The 17,361-nt window shown below is 39.2% G+C and overlaps 2 protein-coding genes and 1 pseudogene across 15 annotated transcripts in view; 2 read left to right on the top strand and 1 right to left on the bottom strand.

Moving 5' to 3' along the window:
• Positions 1-6,363, top strand: part of LOC101335224 (26S proteasome regulatory subunit 4 pseudogene) — a 35,673-nt pseudogene extending 29,310 nt beyond the window's left edge.
• Positions 1-17,361, top strand: part of CTTNBP2NL (CTTNBP2 N-terminal like) — a 66,718-nt gene that overhangs the window by 44,253 nt on the left and 5,104 nt on the right. For 2 of the 3 annotated variants that reach the window (XM_019919864.3, XM_019919865.3), the window contains 2 exons: positions 13,290-13,520; positions 17,106-17,213. In XM_019919864.3, the coding sequence (XP_019775423.1) occupies positions 13,290-13,520; positions 17,106-17,213 (339 nt within the window). Of the gene's footprint in view, positions 1-12,507; positions 12,621-13,289; positions 13,521-17,105; positions 17,214-17,361 lie in introns of those variants that run through there. The other variant, XM_073809467.1, reaches the window with a different exon arrangement.
• ST7L (suppression of tumorigenicity 7 like) overlaps positions 6,304-17,361 on the bottom strand; it is a 152,969-nt gene continuing 141,911 nt past the window's right edge. For 7 of the 12 annotated variants that reach the window (XM_033861830.2, XM_033861787.2, XM_033861770.2 and 4 more), the window contains one exon: positions 6,304-6,575. In XM_033861830.2, the coding sequence (XP_033717721.1) occupies positions 6,360-6,575 (216 nt within the window). In that variant the 3' untranslated portion in view covers positions 6,304-6,359. The remainder of the gene's footprint in view (positions 6,576-17,361) is intronic. The other 5 variants (XM_073809472.1, XR_004527798.2, XR_012333826.1 and 2 more) reach the window with 5 other exon arrangements.

The raw sequence follows: 17,361 nt of genomic DNA, 5'->3' as shown, positions 1-17,361 counted from the left end.
CCAGCGGCCATGGCTCACGGGCCCAGCCACTCCGCGGCATGTGGGATCCTCCCGGACCGGGGCACGAACCCGTGTCCCCTGCATCGGCAGGCGGACTCTCAACCACTGCGCCACCAGGGAAGCCCCGGATTGTTTGCTTTTTTGATATTGAGCTGCAAGAGCTGCTGTAAATTTTGGAGATTAATCCTTTGTCAGTTGCTTCATTTGCAAATGTTTTCTCCCATTCTGAGGGTTGTCTTTTCATCTTGGCTGTGGTTTCCTTTGCTGTGCAAAAGCTTTTAAGTTTCATTAGGTCCCATTTGTTTATTTTTGTTTTTATTTCCATTTATCTAGGAGGTGGGTCAAATAGGATCTTGCTGTGATTTATGTCATAGAGTGTTCTGCCTTTGTTTTCCTCTAAGAGATTTGTAGTGTCTGGCCTTACATTTAGGTCTTTAATCCATTTTGAGTTTATTTTTGTGTATGGTGTTATGGAGCGTTCTAATTTCATTCTTTTACATATAGCTGTCCAGTTTTCCCAGCACCATTTATTGAAGAGGCTGTCTTTTCTCCACTGTATATTCTTGCCTCCTTTATCAAAGATAAGGTGACCAAAAAAAGAAAAAGAAAAGGTGACCATATGTGCATGGGTTTATCTCTGGGCTTTCTATCCTGTTCCATTGATCTATATTTCTGTTTTTGTGCCAATACCGTACTGTCTTGATTACTGTAGCTTTGTAGTATAGTCTGAAATCAAGGAGCCAGATTCCTCCAGCTCCATTTTTCGTTCTCAAGATTGCTTTGGCTATTCGGGGTCTTTTGTGTTTCCATACAAATTGTGAAATTTTTGGTTCTAGTTCTGTGAAAAATGCCATTGGTGGTTTGATAGGGATTGCACTGAATCTGTAGATTGCTTTGGGTAGTATAGTCATTTTCACAATGTTAAATCTTCCAATCCAAGAACATGGTATATCTCTCCATCTGTTTGTGTCATCTTTAATTTCTTTCATCAGTGCCTTACAGTTTTCTGGATGTAGGTCTTTTGTCTCCTACAAACCTAGGTAGGTATATTCCTAGGTATTTTATTCTTTTTGTTGCAGTGGTAAATGGGAGTGTTTCCTTAATTTCTCTTTCAGATTTTTCATCATTAGTGTATACGAATGCAAGAGATATTTGTGCATTAATCTTGTATCCTGCTACTTTACCAAATTCATTGATTAGCTCTAGTAGTTTTCTAGTAGCATCTTCAGGATTCTCTATGTATAGTATCATGTCATCTGCAAACAGTGACAGTTTTACTTCCTTTCCAATTTGGATTCCTTATATTTCTTTTTAATCTCTGATTGCCGTGGCTAAAACTTCCAAAACTATGTTGAATAATAGTGGTGAGAGTGGGCAACCTTGTCTTGTTCCTGATCTTAGTGGAAATGGTTTCAGTTTCTCACCATTGAGAATGATGTTGGCTGTGGGTTTGTCATACATGGCCTTTATTATGTTGAGTTAAGTTCCCTCTGTGCCTACTTTCTGGAGAGTTTTTATCATAAATGCAGGTTGAATTTTGTCTAAGCTTTTTCTGCATCCTTTGAGATGATCATATGGTTTTTCTCCTTCAATTTTTTAATATGGTGTATCACATTGATTGATTTGCGTATATTGAAGAATCCTTGCATTCCTGGGATAAAACCCACTTGATCATGGTGTATGATCCTTTTAATGTGCTGCTGGATTGTGTTTGCTAGTATTTTGTTGAGGATTTTTGCATCTATGTTCATCAGTGATATTGGCCTGTAGTTTTCTTTCTTTGTGACATCTTTGTCTGGTTTTGGTATCAGGGTGATGGTGGCCTCATAGAATGAGTTTGGGAGTGTTCCTCCCTCTGCTATATTTTGGAAGAGTTTGAGGAGGATAGGTGTTAGCTCTTCTCTAAATCTTTGATAGAATTCGCCTGTGAAGCCATCTGGTCCTGGGCTTTTGTTTGTTGGAAGATTTTTAATCACAGTTTCAATTTCAGTGCTTGTGATTGGTGTGTTTATATTTTCTATTTGTTCCTGGTTCAGTCTTGGAAGGTTGTGCTTTTCTAAGTATTTGTCCATTTCTTCCAGGTTGTCCATTTTATTGGCATATACCTGCTTGTAGTAATCTCTCATGATCCTTGTATTTCTTCTCTGTCAGTTGTTACTTCTCCTTTTTCATTTCTACTTCTGTTGATTTGAATCTTCTCCCTTTTTTTCTAGATGAGTCTGGCTAATGGTTTATCTATTTTGTTTATCTTCTCAAAGAACCAGTCTTTAGTTTTATTGATCTTTGCTGTCATTTCCTTCATTTCTTTTTCATTTATTTCTGATCTGATCTTTATGATTTCTTTCCTTCTGCTAACTTTGGAGTTTTTTTTTTCTTCTTTCTCTAATTGCTTTAGGTGTAAGGTTAGGTTGTTGATTTGAAGTGTTTCTTGTTTCTTGAGGTAGGATTGTATTGCTGTAAACTTCTGTCTTAATACTGCTTTTGCTGTATCCCATTGGTTTTGGGTAGTCGTGTTTTCATTGTCATTTCTAGGTGTTTTTTTATTTCCTCTTTGATTTCTTCAGTGGTCTCTTGATTATTTAGTAGTGTATTGTTTAGCCTCCATGCGTTTGTATTTTTTACAGATTTTTTTCCTGTAATTGATATCTAGTCTCATAACATAGTGGTCGGAAAAGATACTTGATATGATTTCAATTTTCTTAAATTTACCAAGGCTTGATTTGTGACCCAAGATACGATCTATCTTGTAGAATGTTCCATGAGCACTTGAGAACAAAGTGTATTCTGTTGGTTTTGGATGGAATGTCCTATAAATATCAATTAAGTCCATCTTGTTTAATGTATCATTTAAAGCTTGTGTTTCCTCATTTATTTTCATTTTGGATGATCTGTCCATTGGTGAAAGTGGGGTGTTAAAGTCCCCTGCTATGATTGTGTTACTGTCAATTTCCCCATTTATGGCTGTTAGCATTTGCCTTATGTGTTGAGGTATTTCCTATGTTGGGTGCATAATTATTTACAATTGTTATATTTTCTTCTTGGATTGATCCCTTGATCATTATGTAGTGTCCTTCTTTGTCTCTTGTAATAGTCTTTATTTTAAAGTCTATTTTGTCTGATGTGAGAATTGCTACTCCAGCTTTCTTTTGATTTCCATTGCATGGATTATGTTTTTCATCTTCTCACTTTCAGTCTGTATGTGTCACTAGGTCTGAAGTGGATCTCTTGTAGATGGCATATATATGGGTCTTGTTTTTGTATCCATTCAGCCAGTCTTCGTCTTCTGGTTGGAGCATTTAATCCATTTACATTTAAGGTAGTTATCGCTATGTATGTTCCCATTACCATTTTCTTGTTTTGGGTTTGTTATTGTAGGTCTTTTACTTCTCTTCTGTTTCCTGCGTAGAGAAGTTCCTTTAGCATTTGTTGTAAAGCTGGTTTGGTGGTCCTGAATTCTCTTAGCTTTTGCTTGTCTGTAAAGGTTTTAGTTTCTCTGTTGAATCTGATTGAGATCCTTGCTGGGTAGAGTAGTCTTGGTTGTAGTTTTTTCCCTTTCATCCCTTTAAATATGTCCTGCCACTCCCTTCTGGCTTGCAGAATTTCTGCTGAAAGATCAGCTGTTAACCTTATGGGGATTCCCTTGTATGTTATTTCTTGCTTTTCCCTTGCTCCTTTTAATATATTTACTTTGTATTTATTTTTTGATAGTGTGTGTCTTGGCGTGTTTCTCCTTGGATTTATCCTGTATGGGACACTCTGTGCTTCCTGGACTTGACTATTTCCTTTCCCATGTTAGGGAAGTTTTCAACTATAATCTCTTCAAATATTTTCTCAGTCCCTTTCTTTTTCTCTTCTTCTTCTGGGACCCCTATAATTCAAATGTTCTTGCATTTAATATTGTCCCAGAGGTCTCTGAGATTGTCCTTAATTCTTATCATTATTTTTTTTTATTCTGCTCTGTGGTAGTTTTTTCCATTATTTTATCTTCCAGGTCACTTATCCGTTCTTCTGCCTCAGTTATTCTGCTATTGATTCCTCCTAGAGAATTTTTAATTTCATTTATTGTGTTTTGCATCATTCTTTGTTTGCTCTTTAGTTCTAGGTTCTTGTTAAACGTTTCTTATATTTTCTCCATTCTATTTCCAAGATTTTGGATCATCTTTACTGTCATTACTCTGAATTCTTTTTCAGGTAGACTGCCTATTTCCTCTTCATTTGTTTGGTCTGGTGGGTTTTTACCTTGCTCCTTCATCTGCTGCATATTTCTCTGTCTTCTCATTTTGATTAACTTACCTTTGGGGGTCTCCTTTTCACATGCTGCAGGTTCATATTTGCCGTTGTTTTTGGTGTCTGCCCCCCAGTGGGTAAGGTTGGTTCAGTGGGTTGCGTACGCTTCCTGATGGAGGGGACTGGTGCCTGTGTTCTGGTGGATGAGGCTGGATCTTTTCTTTCTGGTGAGCAGGACTACATCTGGTGGTGTGCTTTGGGGTGTCTGTGGACTTAGTATGACTTTAGGCAGCCTCTCTGCTAATGGGTGGGGTTGTGTTCCTGTCTTGCTATTTGTTTGGCATGGGGTGTCCAGCACTGGAGCTTACTGGTCGTCGAGTGGAGCTGGGTTTTAGCGTTGAGATGGAGATCTCTGGGAGAGCCTTCGCTGATTGATATTACATGGGGCCAGGAGGTCTCTGGTGGTCCAGTGCCCTGAACTTGGCTCTCCCACTCAGAGGCTCAGGCCTGACACCTGGCCAGAGCACCAAGACCTTGTCAGCCACACAGCCAGGTACATGGGGAGTTTCTTGACTTTTGGGAAGTCTGAGGTCTTCTGCCAGGGTTCAGTAGGTGTTCCATAGGGGTTGTTCCACATGTAGATGTATTTTTGATGTATTTGTGGGGAGCAAGTTGATCTCCACATCTTACTCCTCCACCATCTTGACAGTCCTCCCTCTCATTATATTTTAAGCGATGTATGGTCCCCTGAATAAAAGAGATTAAGATCTAATGCAGCATTAAAAATTATACTTTCGACTTCTGGCAGCAGCGGCTCAAGTGGCCGAAGCAAGATGCGTGAAAGAGTGGTGGTCATGGTCCTGGAGGTGGAAAGAAGGATGACAAGGATAAGAAAAAGAATTATGAATCTCCTATACCAGCTAGAGTGGGGCAAAAGAAGAAGAGAACAAAGGGACCAGATGCTGCCAGCATACTGCCCCTGGTGACATCTCACACTCAGTGCTGGTTAATATTGAAGTTAGAGAGAATTGAAGACTGTCTTCTCATGGAGGAAGAATTCATTAGAAATCAGGAACAAATGAGGCCTTTAGAAGAAAAGCAAGAGGAGGAAAGATCAAAGGTGGGTGATCTCAGGGGCACCCCAATGTCGGTAGGAATCTTGGAAGAGGTCATTGATGACAATCATGCCATAGTGTCTACGTCTGTGGGCTCAGAACACTATGTCAGCATTCTTTCATTTGTAGACAAGGATCTGCTGGAACCGGGCTGCTCGGTCCTGCTCAGCCACAGGTGCATGCTGTGATAGGGGTGCTGATGGATGACATAGATCCCTTGATCACAGTGATGAAGGTGGAAAAGGCCCCCCAGGAGACCTATGCTGATATTGGAGCATTGGACAACCAAATCCAGGAAATTAAGGAATCTGTGGAACTTCCACTCACTCATCCTAAATATTATGAAAAGATGGGTATAAAGCCCCCTAAGGGGGTCATTCTGTGTGGTCCACCCGGCACAGGTAAAACCTTCCTAGCCAAAGCAGTAGCAAACCAAAACTCGGCCACTTTCTTGAGAGTGGTTGGCTCTGAACTTATTTAGAAGTTATCTAGGCAATGGGCCCAATCTTGTTCGGGAACTGCTTTGAGTTGCTGAAGAACATGCACCATCCATTGTGTTTATTGATGAAATTGATGCTATTGGGTCAGAAAGGTATGATTCAAATTCTGGTGGTGAGAGAGAAATTCAGCGAACAATGTTGGAGCTGTTGAACCAGTTGGATGGGTTTGATTCAAGGGGAGACATGAAAGTTATCATGGCCACAAACCAAATAGAGACTTTGGACCCAGCACTTACAGACCAGCCCACATTGACTGGAAGATAGAGTTCCCCTTGCCGGATGAAAAGACGAAGAAGCGCATCTTTCACATCCACACGAGCAGGATGACACTAACCCTGGATGACTTGATCATGGCTAAAGATGACCTCTCTGATGCCAACATCAAGGCAATCTGTATGGAAGCTGGTCTGATGGCCTTGAGAGAATGTAGGATAAAAGTAACAAATGAAGACTTCAAAAAGTTTAAAGAAAATGTTCTTTATAAAAAACAACAAGGCACCCCTGAGGGACTCTATCTCTAGTGGACCACAGTTGCCTTCCAGGAAAAGGTTGGAAGTGTGTGATCCCTCAGAGGTGTGAGGTTGGGGAAGTTTTCCAGGAGTCCATGTTCCAGCTGATCTTCATTAGCACAGCATCCTGAGTACCTTTTGAGCATGATGTGTAGGACGCCCATCCAGCTCTCTTCATATGTTGGTCGCGTGCAATGCTCTCTTCCCAATAAAGCGTGCTCTTTCTCAAAAAAAAAAAAATTATACTTTCAAATTATTATATTCAGAGCATTAATTTGTTCAGGTCTTATAGAATCCCTTACACATTTTCTTCCCCACCTCAAAAAGTTTTTTATTTAGACCCAGTCCAAAATGTATATGTAACTTGTTTCAATCACATACATAGACTAAAATAATAGAACAAAGACAAAAAAACTCAGCACACCTATTTCAGTTTCATTAGGAGTTTTCTCAGGACTCTCTCAAATCTGAATGTTGAAGCAGCTACATTGTTCTGTTTACCCATATTCTTATTCTATCAATAAGCAGTCTACTAGCTAGAAGTACTACACTTGTAGCTATTTGTACTAAACTTACCATTTTTAGTCTTCAAAAGAATTTATTACACTGTAGTCAAATAATATGGTAACGTGATCCTCTGAACTTATGTAAATAATTGCTTTTATAAATATCTGTGGTTGCAGACTGACCCCAAGGGGAATCTTTTTTTTTTTTTTTTTTTTACCAGGGTGATGAACGTTTTATTAAAAATACAAGGGGAATCTTTGAAGCTCATCTGCTTCAAAGTCAGTTTGCTAAATATATATATCGATATTACCTTAAGTGAGTATACTAAGTAAATCCTAGATTTCACTAACAGCAAAATAAAATATTGACCTCACTAAAATGATGAGACTAAGGAGAGGCTAAGACATCAGGAAAGAGGCTGGAAAATATGTTACATGTCTTGGGCTTAAGGCAAAATATAGGATGTAGGAAGAAGAAAGATGTATTAAGTGCTTTTTCCTTCAGATCACTTGCAATCTAAGTAGGTTGAAAGAAAAGACAGAAGAGTGAGAAGTGTTTAATAACAATGCAAGAGATAAATATCAATTGACCACATTATATAATATGTCACATGCCAGTTCAGGATTGATTGCTAAGTAAATAGAATGTTATTGGTTATCCAGGTTCCTGATACATTTTTAGTGATGTGTTACTTCTGAGTTATCTGGGATTGGTGAATTTCGTTTTGCTTTTAATGGAGATTTACTAGCCTGATCCAATTTTACAGAATCTTAAGTCTGTGGGGTTGAGTTTAAGTCATTGGCTCTAAAACAGGAAAATCTATATTCTAAATTTGGTTATTGAAAAAAATAATTCATATTTATAGTACTTACTTTGTGTCAGGTACTATAGGAAGCATTTTACATTACTCATTTAATTTTTATAACAAACCTATAGGTAGATTGTTACTGTCATTCTACAGATGAGGAATCTGAGGCACAGAGAAGTTAAGGTTGTTACTAAAGGTAATACAGAAAATAGTAGTGACAGGATATAATCCCAGTTCTGTTAGACTCTAGGGCCCAAACGTATTAAAGAAAATAAACATATAGAAAAGACCAGATCTGAGAATACAGCATTTATGGTTAAGTAGAAGGAGCACTCGGTTTTCAATAATATATTAGACATATTTTTTAAATGATGAAAATTTTCTCTTTTTGCTCCCATGATATATATATATATATATTTATTTTTTTTTTTTTTTTTTTTTTGCGGTACGTGGGCCTCTCCCTGTTGTGGCCTCTCCCGTTGCAGAGCACAGGCTCCGGACGCGCAGGCTCAGTGGCCATGGCTCACGGGCCTAGCCGCTCCGCGGCATGTGGGATCTTCCCGGACCGGGGCACGAACCTGTGTCCGCTGCATCGGCAGGCGGACTCTCAACCACTGCGCCACCAGGGAAGCCCTCCCATGATAAATTTTGTGCCATTTTCCAGAAATTAGTTGAATTCCAATGAGGCTAAATCCTCTTTTATCAATATTATCAAACAGTAAAATCTGGTTTTCTTTCAGCAAGTAAAAAGGAACTTCCAGAACAAAGGTTATACTTGTAATGTTATTATCATCTTTATCCAGAACGGTTGCTTTATTTCCAGTTGTTCAGGCAGCTACTTATAGTTTATTAGGGACTCCAGAGTATAAATGATTTGAAGATTAATAGATTCAAATTGTGTGTAAAAAGGATTCCTTTTAACATGCTTTTGGTAACATTAATAAAAACCATTTTGGAATCACGTTTTTTGTCTTTCTGATCCCTGACATAGAAGTATTCAGATATTTTTAAAGGCATAATGTTTATATTGCTGTTTACTTTTATAAGTATCACTTCAGAATTGGCAATAAATGGCAAAATTGCATATTCTAATACAGTTCTGGTATCAGCCTGAGTCTTGAAAATAAAACCTTGTACTTAAATATAAGCCCCCATTTAAATGGGCCATAATTCTTCACCTTTACATTTGGAACCACTTTTCATGTTGGTGATTATCATCCAAAGAATAAAGAGACTGATTTCCTATTTTAAGATTGAAATATATATATAATTTATACCATTATCGGGACTTCCCTGGTGGCACAGTGGTTAAGAATCCGCCTGCCAATGCAGGGGACACAGGTTCGATCCCCGGTCCGGGAAGATCCTACATGCTGTGGAGCAACTAAGCCCGTGCGCCACAACTGCTGAGCCCACACACCACAACTACTGAAGCCCGGGCGCCAGAGCCTGTGCTCTGCAACAAGTGAAGCCACTGCAATGAGAAGGCCGCGCACCACAGTGAATAGTAGCCCTGGCTTGCTGCAACTACAGAAAGCCCGCACACAGCAACGAAGACCCAATGCAGTCAAAATATATATATATATATACATATATATATATATATATGTATTTATGTATACTATTATCTACATATAATATTATTAAACTATTATTTATGTATATATGATATATACGTGTATGTTATTTATTATAATAAATATATTATTTATTATAGAGAGATGGTGATTGGTTCATATTTCTTTTTGTAGTTTATCATAGCAAAGCTGAAATTTTTGGAGAGCAAACATGGCATATCCAAGGATATTATGTGGTTTTATTTTAAGCTTTCAGTAGTGGTGTGTTTCATTCAGCCTATAACAGTAAAAATAAATGAGTAATAGACGACTAGTATGTTTTGTCTGCTATAGTAATATCTTCTATCATTGAATCTGTCTAACCAGCCAGTTACTTTACTGTTGTCTGAAATAAAGATCATTATGTTTTCTGACAATGTAGGAATTTCTGTTCAGTTAAATTATATGTTGTCATTGAAGTAAAAATAATGAAATTGCAAGAAATTGATTGATTTTAGCTGTACTCCTGAACTCCTCTCCCCCAAAGTGAAATCCGGATCATTTTAAAGTTCTTATAAAATAGCTGGAATTTCATTAAAATATTAAAACTCAGCCTTGATAGTTTTTAGTACAGGTACTTAGCCTCTAAATTTTGACCTGAAACATAAACGGTAGTGGTAGCATGTCCAGTCATTCACGTTGATAACCAGCCTCCACGATGGCCCCCAGTGGTCCTCCCTCCTGATATTCACACCCTTAAGTAGTCCCTCATCCACCCACATTTACCAGGGTTGGTCTGTGTGATTGCTAGAATACACCAGAAATGATGGTAAGTCACTTCTGAGATTAGGTTATAAGACAGTGGAACTTCCATCTGGATGTGTCTATGTATGTCTGTCTCTCACTCTCTCACATCACTTGCTCTGTTGGAAGCCAGTACATGCAAGGAACCAAGGCCTAGCCCAACAACTAAGCTTGGAAATGGATCCTCCAGCCCTAGTCGTGCCCTCAGATGGCTGCATCCTTGGCCAGCAGCTTGACTGCAACCTCATGAGACACTGAGCCAGAAGCACCCAGCTCAGCCCTCAGCCCCTCCCAGATTCCTGACCCTCAGAAACTGTATGAGATAAAAAATGTTTACTAAGCATTTAAATTGGGGAGTAATTTGTTATGCAGGAATAGATAACCAATGCACACCTCCACTAAAGCTCTTCTTTCATTTGTCAAATCTTAACATCTATTTTTAGTTATTGTTGTTATTATTTGTGCTGTTAAGTGTGTAAATACGTACAATTCACCTGACTGAAGCATTAAGTTGGATGGAAAATACTATGTTCCATCTCCCATTTTCCAATCCAGTGTTTGGTATAATAAATACAGAATTCACTTTTCCCATATTCGGGTCCCTTAACTATTATTTTATACTTAAAATAATTGTTTTATTTTACTTAAATTGTACTTAAAATAATTGTTTTGTGACAAGGAGCCTTTTTTAGATTATTCTGCAGATTCTTTTCATTTATGTGTGAAGCTACCAATTTTGTATAACTTGTAGTTACTATGCAAGTGATTATGGAATTACTGTGAAATACTTCAAGAGAAAACAGACAGCTTAACAACTATTCTCAGAGAAGTCTGAGGCCTCACCAAAGAAGCTCCTCATCCATTACTTGTAACTCTGTGATGCTTATTAATTCTACAGGATAATAACAGTGTGGGTTTTATTTAAAAAGTTATATTTTTAAGGATTAGTTAACTATATCCTGAAACCTGAGAGAGAGAGCTTCTTAGCAGATGCAGCTTCTTAGCATCAAGATCATGAATTGTACTCCCAGCTCTGCTCTCCCATCCCACTTTCTCCATGGTGTTCTGAAAAGGAAAGGTCATAAAAATACTCAGGTTCACTTTTTCCTTTTTGCCCTACTAAACCAATTTTAGTACCAATAATTGTTTCTTTTCCATAGCTGATCATACAGAAACAGTAATCATGAATAAAAGATGTGACAGAAAAGTGGAATTTCAACTGCTTAAAGAGTTTTTTTTTTTTTCTTGCTTCCTTTGTCCGTGTTTTTCTAAACGAGGATTTGCCTTAGGACATTAATAGCTACAAATAGATACTTTCAGTGAATCCTGGGTTATCAGTCTCATGTTTTTATACCTGAACTTAAAGAAACAGATGTTCTTAATGAAAAGAAAACATTGATGAGTCCCATGTTCTTTGACATTAATGCTCTTAAATATGTAACTAAAACTTAGCTTTTTTGTCTATTCTTGCCATGATTCTTAAAAACACTAATAAGAATAGCCAATTTTGGAATTGGTCTTGTCTTCCTCTATCCTAAATAGACAAGATTATTTTGAAATTTTACTGAAAATTTCCTTTTAATTTGGACCTAAAAAAAAATAGGATTCTGTCTTTCAAATCCCTCCCCCCTTCAATCCACATGCTCACATGTGCACACCCACACACACACGCACACTTGTAATAAGGTTAGGAGGATGGTTATCAGTAACTTAAAGGAACAAATGAATTTCACTCTTCAAATGTTTAGTATACAAATGTTATCCAAATACTCCAATAATGTCATCACTTAAGACAGTTGTAGTCCAGCCAGAAGTAAGACCACCAGGGCTTCTAACTCTGCTTTGAACATCTGCCAACTGATACCAACACAAATTTGTAACACAAGGCTAATTCCTGAGTCTTGAACTTGGACAGTCTCTTAATGAGGAAGGAGGCATCAAATTTTCAGCACTGAAACATGTCAGAGAAACCCCATGTTTGCTTTATTTTCTTGAGGGTTTTTGTTTTTTAAGCATGGTCACTGAATTGTGTATTTTTCTTTTCAAATGGGTTCCCATTTGTGGGTGGTGGTATCTCCTGATGAAATAATTTTTAAAACTTGAGAAATAATAGTAATTTTCATAACTAGATTTCATTTGAAAGCTTAAATTATATAGTACTTTGCTATGATTTTTGAGAAACTTTCCACAACCCTCTATTAACACTTCATTTTTTTTTTGTAAAATGTCTCAGGAAACAATTAAATGTCTGTTTAGTAAAGTAATTGTTAATTTCACTCTGTTCACCTGCACGTAATATATGATGCTTATATGAAATAGTACTTCAAGTCTTTCCTAGAAGACATAAGAGGGAAGCCTAAGAATCTCCTTTCACTCCCTTCCTGATCATTCGACCTGACTTGGCGCCCAGGCCCAAAGCCGCAGGCCAGACTCCAAGCATCAGCCCACATTCCCTGCTCAAGTTCCCTTTCATCCCCAAAGCTCACCAAGCCCTGAAGGGGACAGAAAGGAGGATGGAAGACAGCTGAACAGAGGTTAGAAGAGGGGCGTGGAATTTGGCAGCAGGTAGAAGGACTTTGTCTGCACCTCTAGTGGTGAGTGCCTCCACCCTCCTGACCGGCCAAAAATTGAGCGAAGTTCTATGTGGACAAATCACAAACAGTCCTCGATTATAATGTAAAAATATCTTTAGCGTCCTTTACTTATCTATAGCCAGCTGGTTAGGTCTCTAAACATATAAACTCTTAAAGGTATTATGCTTACCGTATTTTAGAAATGTAAATGCCATAACACAGAAAAGATGAGATATACCTGTTGGTAATAGAAGCATTCATAAGCTGAGGCAGTTAAGTGTGGTGCTTAAGGTCACAGACTCTAGAGCCAGGCTGCCTGGGTTTAAATCCCAATTCTGACAGCTTGCTAGATGAGTAACCTGAAACAAGTCACTTGACCTCTCCGTAGTAATTTTCTCATCTGCAAAATGGAGATGATAGCACTACCTTATAGGGTTGTAAAATTTAAATAACCTGAACCTAAACACTTAGATCAATGTCTAACTGGTACTTAGCTTTACATAAGTATTTGTTCCCATTAATATGCTATGCCCCTTTTCTGATGTTGTTTCTATACTTAGATGACCCTGTCTGATTTGTAGTCAAAAGGTTACTTCATACTCACACCACTACCTTTGATGTCTAACTACTAGCAGATCCCCTCCTCAGCAGTATTTGAAAGCAAAATGCTTATTTTCCTTTCTTTCCCAGGCCCAACACAGAGATACTTTCATTGAAGAACGCTATGGAAAATACAACATCAGTGATCCTTTAATGGCACTCCAGAGAGACTTTGAAACACTGAAGGAGAAGAACGATGGCGAGAAGCAGCCAGTCTGCACAAATCCGCTCTCGATTCTTAAGGTGGTGATGAAGCAGTGCAAGAACATGCAGGAGCGCATGCTGTCGCAGCTGGCTGCCGCAGAGAGCAGGCACCGCAAGGTGGGTTCACCGCTGACGTGCGCCTGCAGACTCCTGAAATGCCTGACACTTTCCCGTCAGCTGCCCGCTCTCACAGTAACTTAACTGGGAGGTCTCACAGGTGTAAAAAAGCCCCTGAGCTTACCTAAGAGCCAGGAGATAGAAAATGCAGGTTATTCCAAATGTTAAATTTAGGCAGTGTGCCAGACGCATTATTTCAGATGGCATTTCTTCTTGATATGACACTCCAAAACACTTGGTATGTTTTTTCAACTCTTGGTCATCCAAACTTTGGCAACAAACTGGGGCTTGACCAAGCCTTGTAGCTGAACGGAGTGTTCCCTATTTGCTTACTTAAGTGATAAATAGAAAGATTAACAGGTATTTGGGGAATGCTATATCAGAGGGAGAGAGAGAGAGAAAGAATTAGAGAATTTACCTGACTATAAACATACAAGCCAATAGACTATTTCATTTATTTCTAGTTTTGAGTTTCACTGCATTTTACTTCTCATGAAACCATAAACAGTCCCTAGGGTTGTTTACCTTAAAGCTGTTCTACCCTGTTAGGAAAGTGTGTGTGTGTGTGTGTGTGTGTGTGTGTGTGTGTGTGTGTCTGTGTGTGTGTGTGTGTGTGTGTCTGTGTGTGTGTGTCTGTGTGTGTGTGTGTGTTAGGAAGGCAAACCTGTGCTTTCCTCTACCTCATCTCCTTGGAATTCTTCTAGTGCTTGTGATTTCATTCCCCGACTTATCATTTATGGCTCAGATTTGGCCTGGAGAAAATGCTTGACTAGAGTCTGCCTTTTTAAGAACTATTGGTTTAGATTTATATCAACAAGGGGGGACATCAGTGCATTTAGTAGGAAGCACTTTATTCTGAAAAAATTGGGTTAGCAGCTGCAGTTTGATGGACCTTCGTTTACTTTTATGGTTACCTGCTTTAGCGAGCCATCTGCTTAAAATGCATCTGACAAAGTGCTTAAGGGCTTAGGTCTTGCCCATGATTTTTCTTTCCCTTCACAGAGTCCAAACAAAAGGCCAAAGTGGGAGTTCTTAACCACGAATGGGTCTCAGATATTCCATGATCCCCCAGAAAATATACAGAGTGCCAAAAGTTTATGCATTTTGTAGAAAATGAATTTTTTCCCCATATCCTTACTTGAATTCTCAGAGTTCCCCAAGACCCAGAAAAGTTTAACCTCTGGACTAGGCTGAAGTAATCTGAAGACATTTATGCCCCAATTTAAAAGGTGTCAGTGAGACTGAGGTAGTTGCCTAAATTTGGGGGCTTTTACATAATATTATGAGAAAATCTTCACAACATCCTTGTTTGATAGGCAGGCCTGTTTTCTATTTCATACATGAAGTAACTGAGTTGTACTGAAGGGCTGGCTGGCTGTCATGCCCATTGAAGGTGTAGTGTTGGGATAATTTATGGTTCTAGGTGATTGGGGAGAGGAAGAGTTAAAAAATTCAGAATTCCCTAACACTGTATTTCAGTGTAAGATACTATTAAATATTTTAAAACAGCTGCCTATCTGATCTTAAGTGTTTTATCAAAGTAGAACACTGACTTTGTTAGACATCAAACTAGAGGCTTATAATTAGGGTGCATATAGTCCCAGTTTGCCTGAGAGAATTCCAGTTTAAGCCTGTTGCCTTGGCATAGTTGTTAACAATACCCGCTTTGGCTCTCAGACATGTTAGTGGTTTGAACAGTCAATTATGTGGTTACTCTGCTTATTACGAAAAATAGGGTTCCCTAGTCCACCCCTTCCCATTCTCTCTCCTCCTCAGTATTAGAGACAACCTCTTTTTTCTTTTAACTGTTTATTTTGGCAGCTAACTTCCATATTTCTATTCATATTTTAGACACATATTTACTTTCTTTTATTATAGATGTGGATTTCATTATCTTACACGGTGTCCACCTCCCTTCTCTCCACCCCTGCCATCTTCCCAAAACAAACATAATACCCTTTCCTCACCCTCATTCTCTGTCATATCTGTTATTACTAGATCTGGAGCCTGTCACATTCTGTTTCTTTAGAGGATAAACATCTGGTGTATTCCCGGGCAGTAGATGCCTGGCTGAGCATTCTGTGTACAGGAATCAGATTGCAGGGACGAATAACTCTTCTGAAAATACGAACTTGGAGCCAGTGCCCTTGTCTTCCCTCCTACACCTCACCTCCCCGGTGCAGTATCTACCACCTGCAGCTTCCATATGTCCTTGGGGTCCTGCAGCGCACAGCAGCTTCCTCCCCCGTACCAAAGTAGTTACCACTCCTCCAGACACTTGCTTTCTTCAGAATGGCAGTAAAATTTCTCGTCTGCCAAAGTCTCTCTTTTTGACTTTGTGGGGTTTTATTCTTTTCATCCCATTTCTATCATTTTAGACGGCTCTCCGGAGGGAGAGGAGATGATCTACCACCTTTAGCCAAAAGCTGTTCTTTCTATTAAGTTGCCAAAGTTTTCTCTTTTTTTAACCAGTAGGAAATACACCAAAATGTTTTCATTTTTGTATTTAAAAAGGAGTCCCAGAAAGTTTTCTCTCTCCTTTAATAACAGTTGTTAGTGAGGAGAAACAATAGGAAATGGCCATTGGGATGACAGTGCTCTGGCCTAGGGAGGTCTAGGCCAAGGCACCTCTGAAGCATGAGCAGAAGCTACGAAGAAATCCATAGCCATTGGAATATTACGCAGTTGTAGGCAGGATTATGTGGGGAAATGTCCCTTTAAATTTGTATTCTTAAAATTGGGCTTAATCCCTTGACACAAGGATAAGTGGAATGGGGTAGGCAGGTTAATTTAAAAGCCTTGTGGGGCTTCCCTGGTGGCGCGGTGGTTGAGAGTCCGCCTGCCGATGCAGGGGACACGGGTTTGTGCCCCGGTCCAGGAGGATCCCACATGCCGCGGAGCGGCTGGGCCCGTGAGCCATGGCCGCTGAGCCTGCGCGTCCGGAGCCTGTGCTCTGCGACGGGAGAGGCCACAACAGTGAGAGGCCCGCGTACCGCAAAAAAAGAAAAAAGCCTTGTGAAAAATCTCCACTTAAGATCTCAATAATTGAGCCTTTTCCTATGCAGGATAAAGTCAAGAGAGTCTTTTCTCCTCTTATCTACTGTACACGAAATGCATACATTGATTAAGCAAGGCACAGTTAGGGTGTCACCTATTTGAAATGTTTAATTTTAGGCTTCACTCTCTGGTACCTCCAGTGATTGGAACATCAAGGGAGAGCCTCAGCTTTCAGCTTTCCGTGGTCCTGCCTTGCTTCATCACCTACATCTGTCCCCTAGTCCCACCAAACTTGTATTAATTCTCTGAAACCTTGTCAGCCCCTGCAGCTGATGAGTTGCTCTCTTCTATTTACATGCCACTTCGTGTTGCCTCGGGTAAGTATGTACTGTATTGTTTCCTAGCACATAGCTTACGTATCTTTCACCCGTCTAGACAGTGTGCTCCTTGATGGCCCTGACTGGGATTTACTTATTTATTTATCTATGGAATGATCTTGGGTGCTTAGAAAGACACTTAGTATTTAATTGTATTCTAAGTGTGACTCCTTGATATTTGAAAATGATTTTTTTTTTTAATTCCTTAAAGGTAATCCTAGACCTTGAGGAAGAAAGGCAAAGGCATGCACAGGACACAGCTGAAGGAGATGATGTCACCTACATGCTGGAGAAGGAGAGAGAGCGTCTGACTCAACAGGTAATTAAGGTGGAGGGGCTCAGAGCAGCATTTGCCTAGAGTAGCATTTCTTGAAGATTATTCTGCAGGGTGTAAATTGGTGTTGCTCAAAAAAAGGGGGCTTTGTGGTCAAATAAGTCTGGGAATTACTGGATTAAACAAAGTTAAA

The sequence above is a fragment of the Tursiops truncatus genome, chromosome 1, assembly GCF_011762595.2.
Source record: "Tursiops truncatus isolate mTurTru1 chromosome 1, mTurTru1.mat.Y, whole genome shotgun sequence".
In the NCBI taxonomy this organism is placed as follows: domain Eukaryota; kingdom Metazoa; phylum Chordata; class Mammalia; order Artiodactyla; family Delphinidae; genus Tursiops; species Tursiops truncatus.
This window is presented reverse-complemented; position numbering and strand designations above follow the sequence as displayed.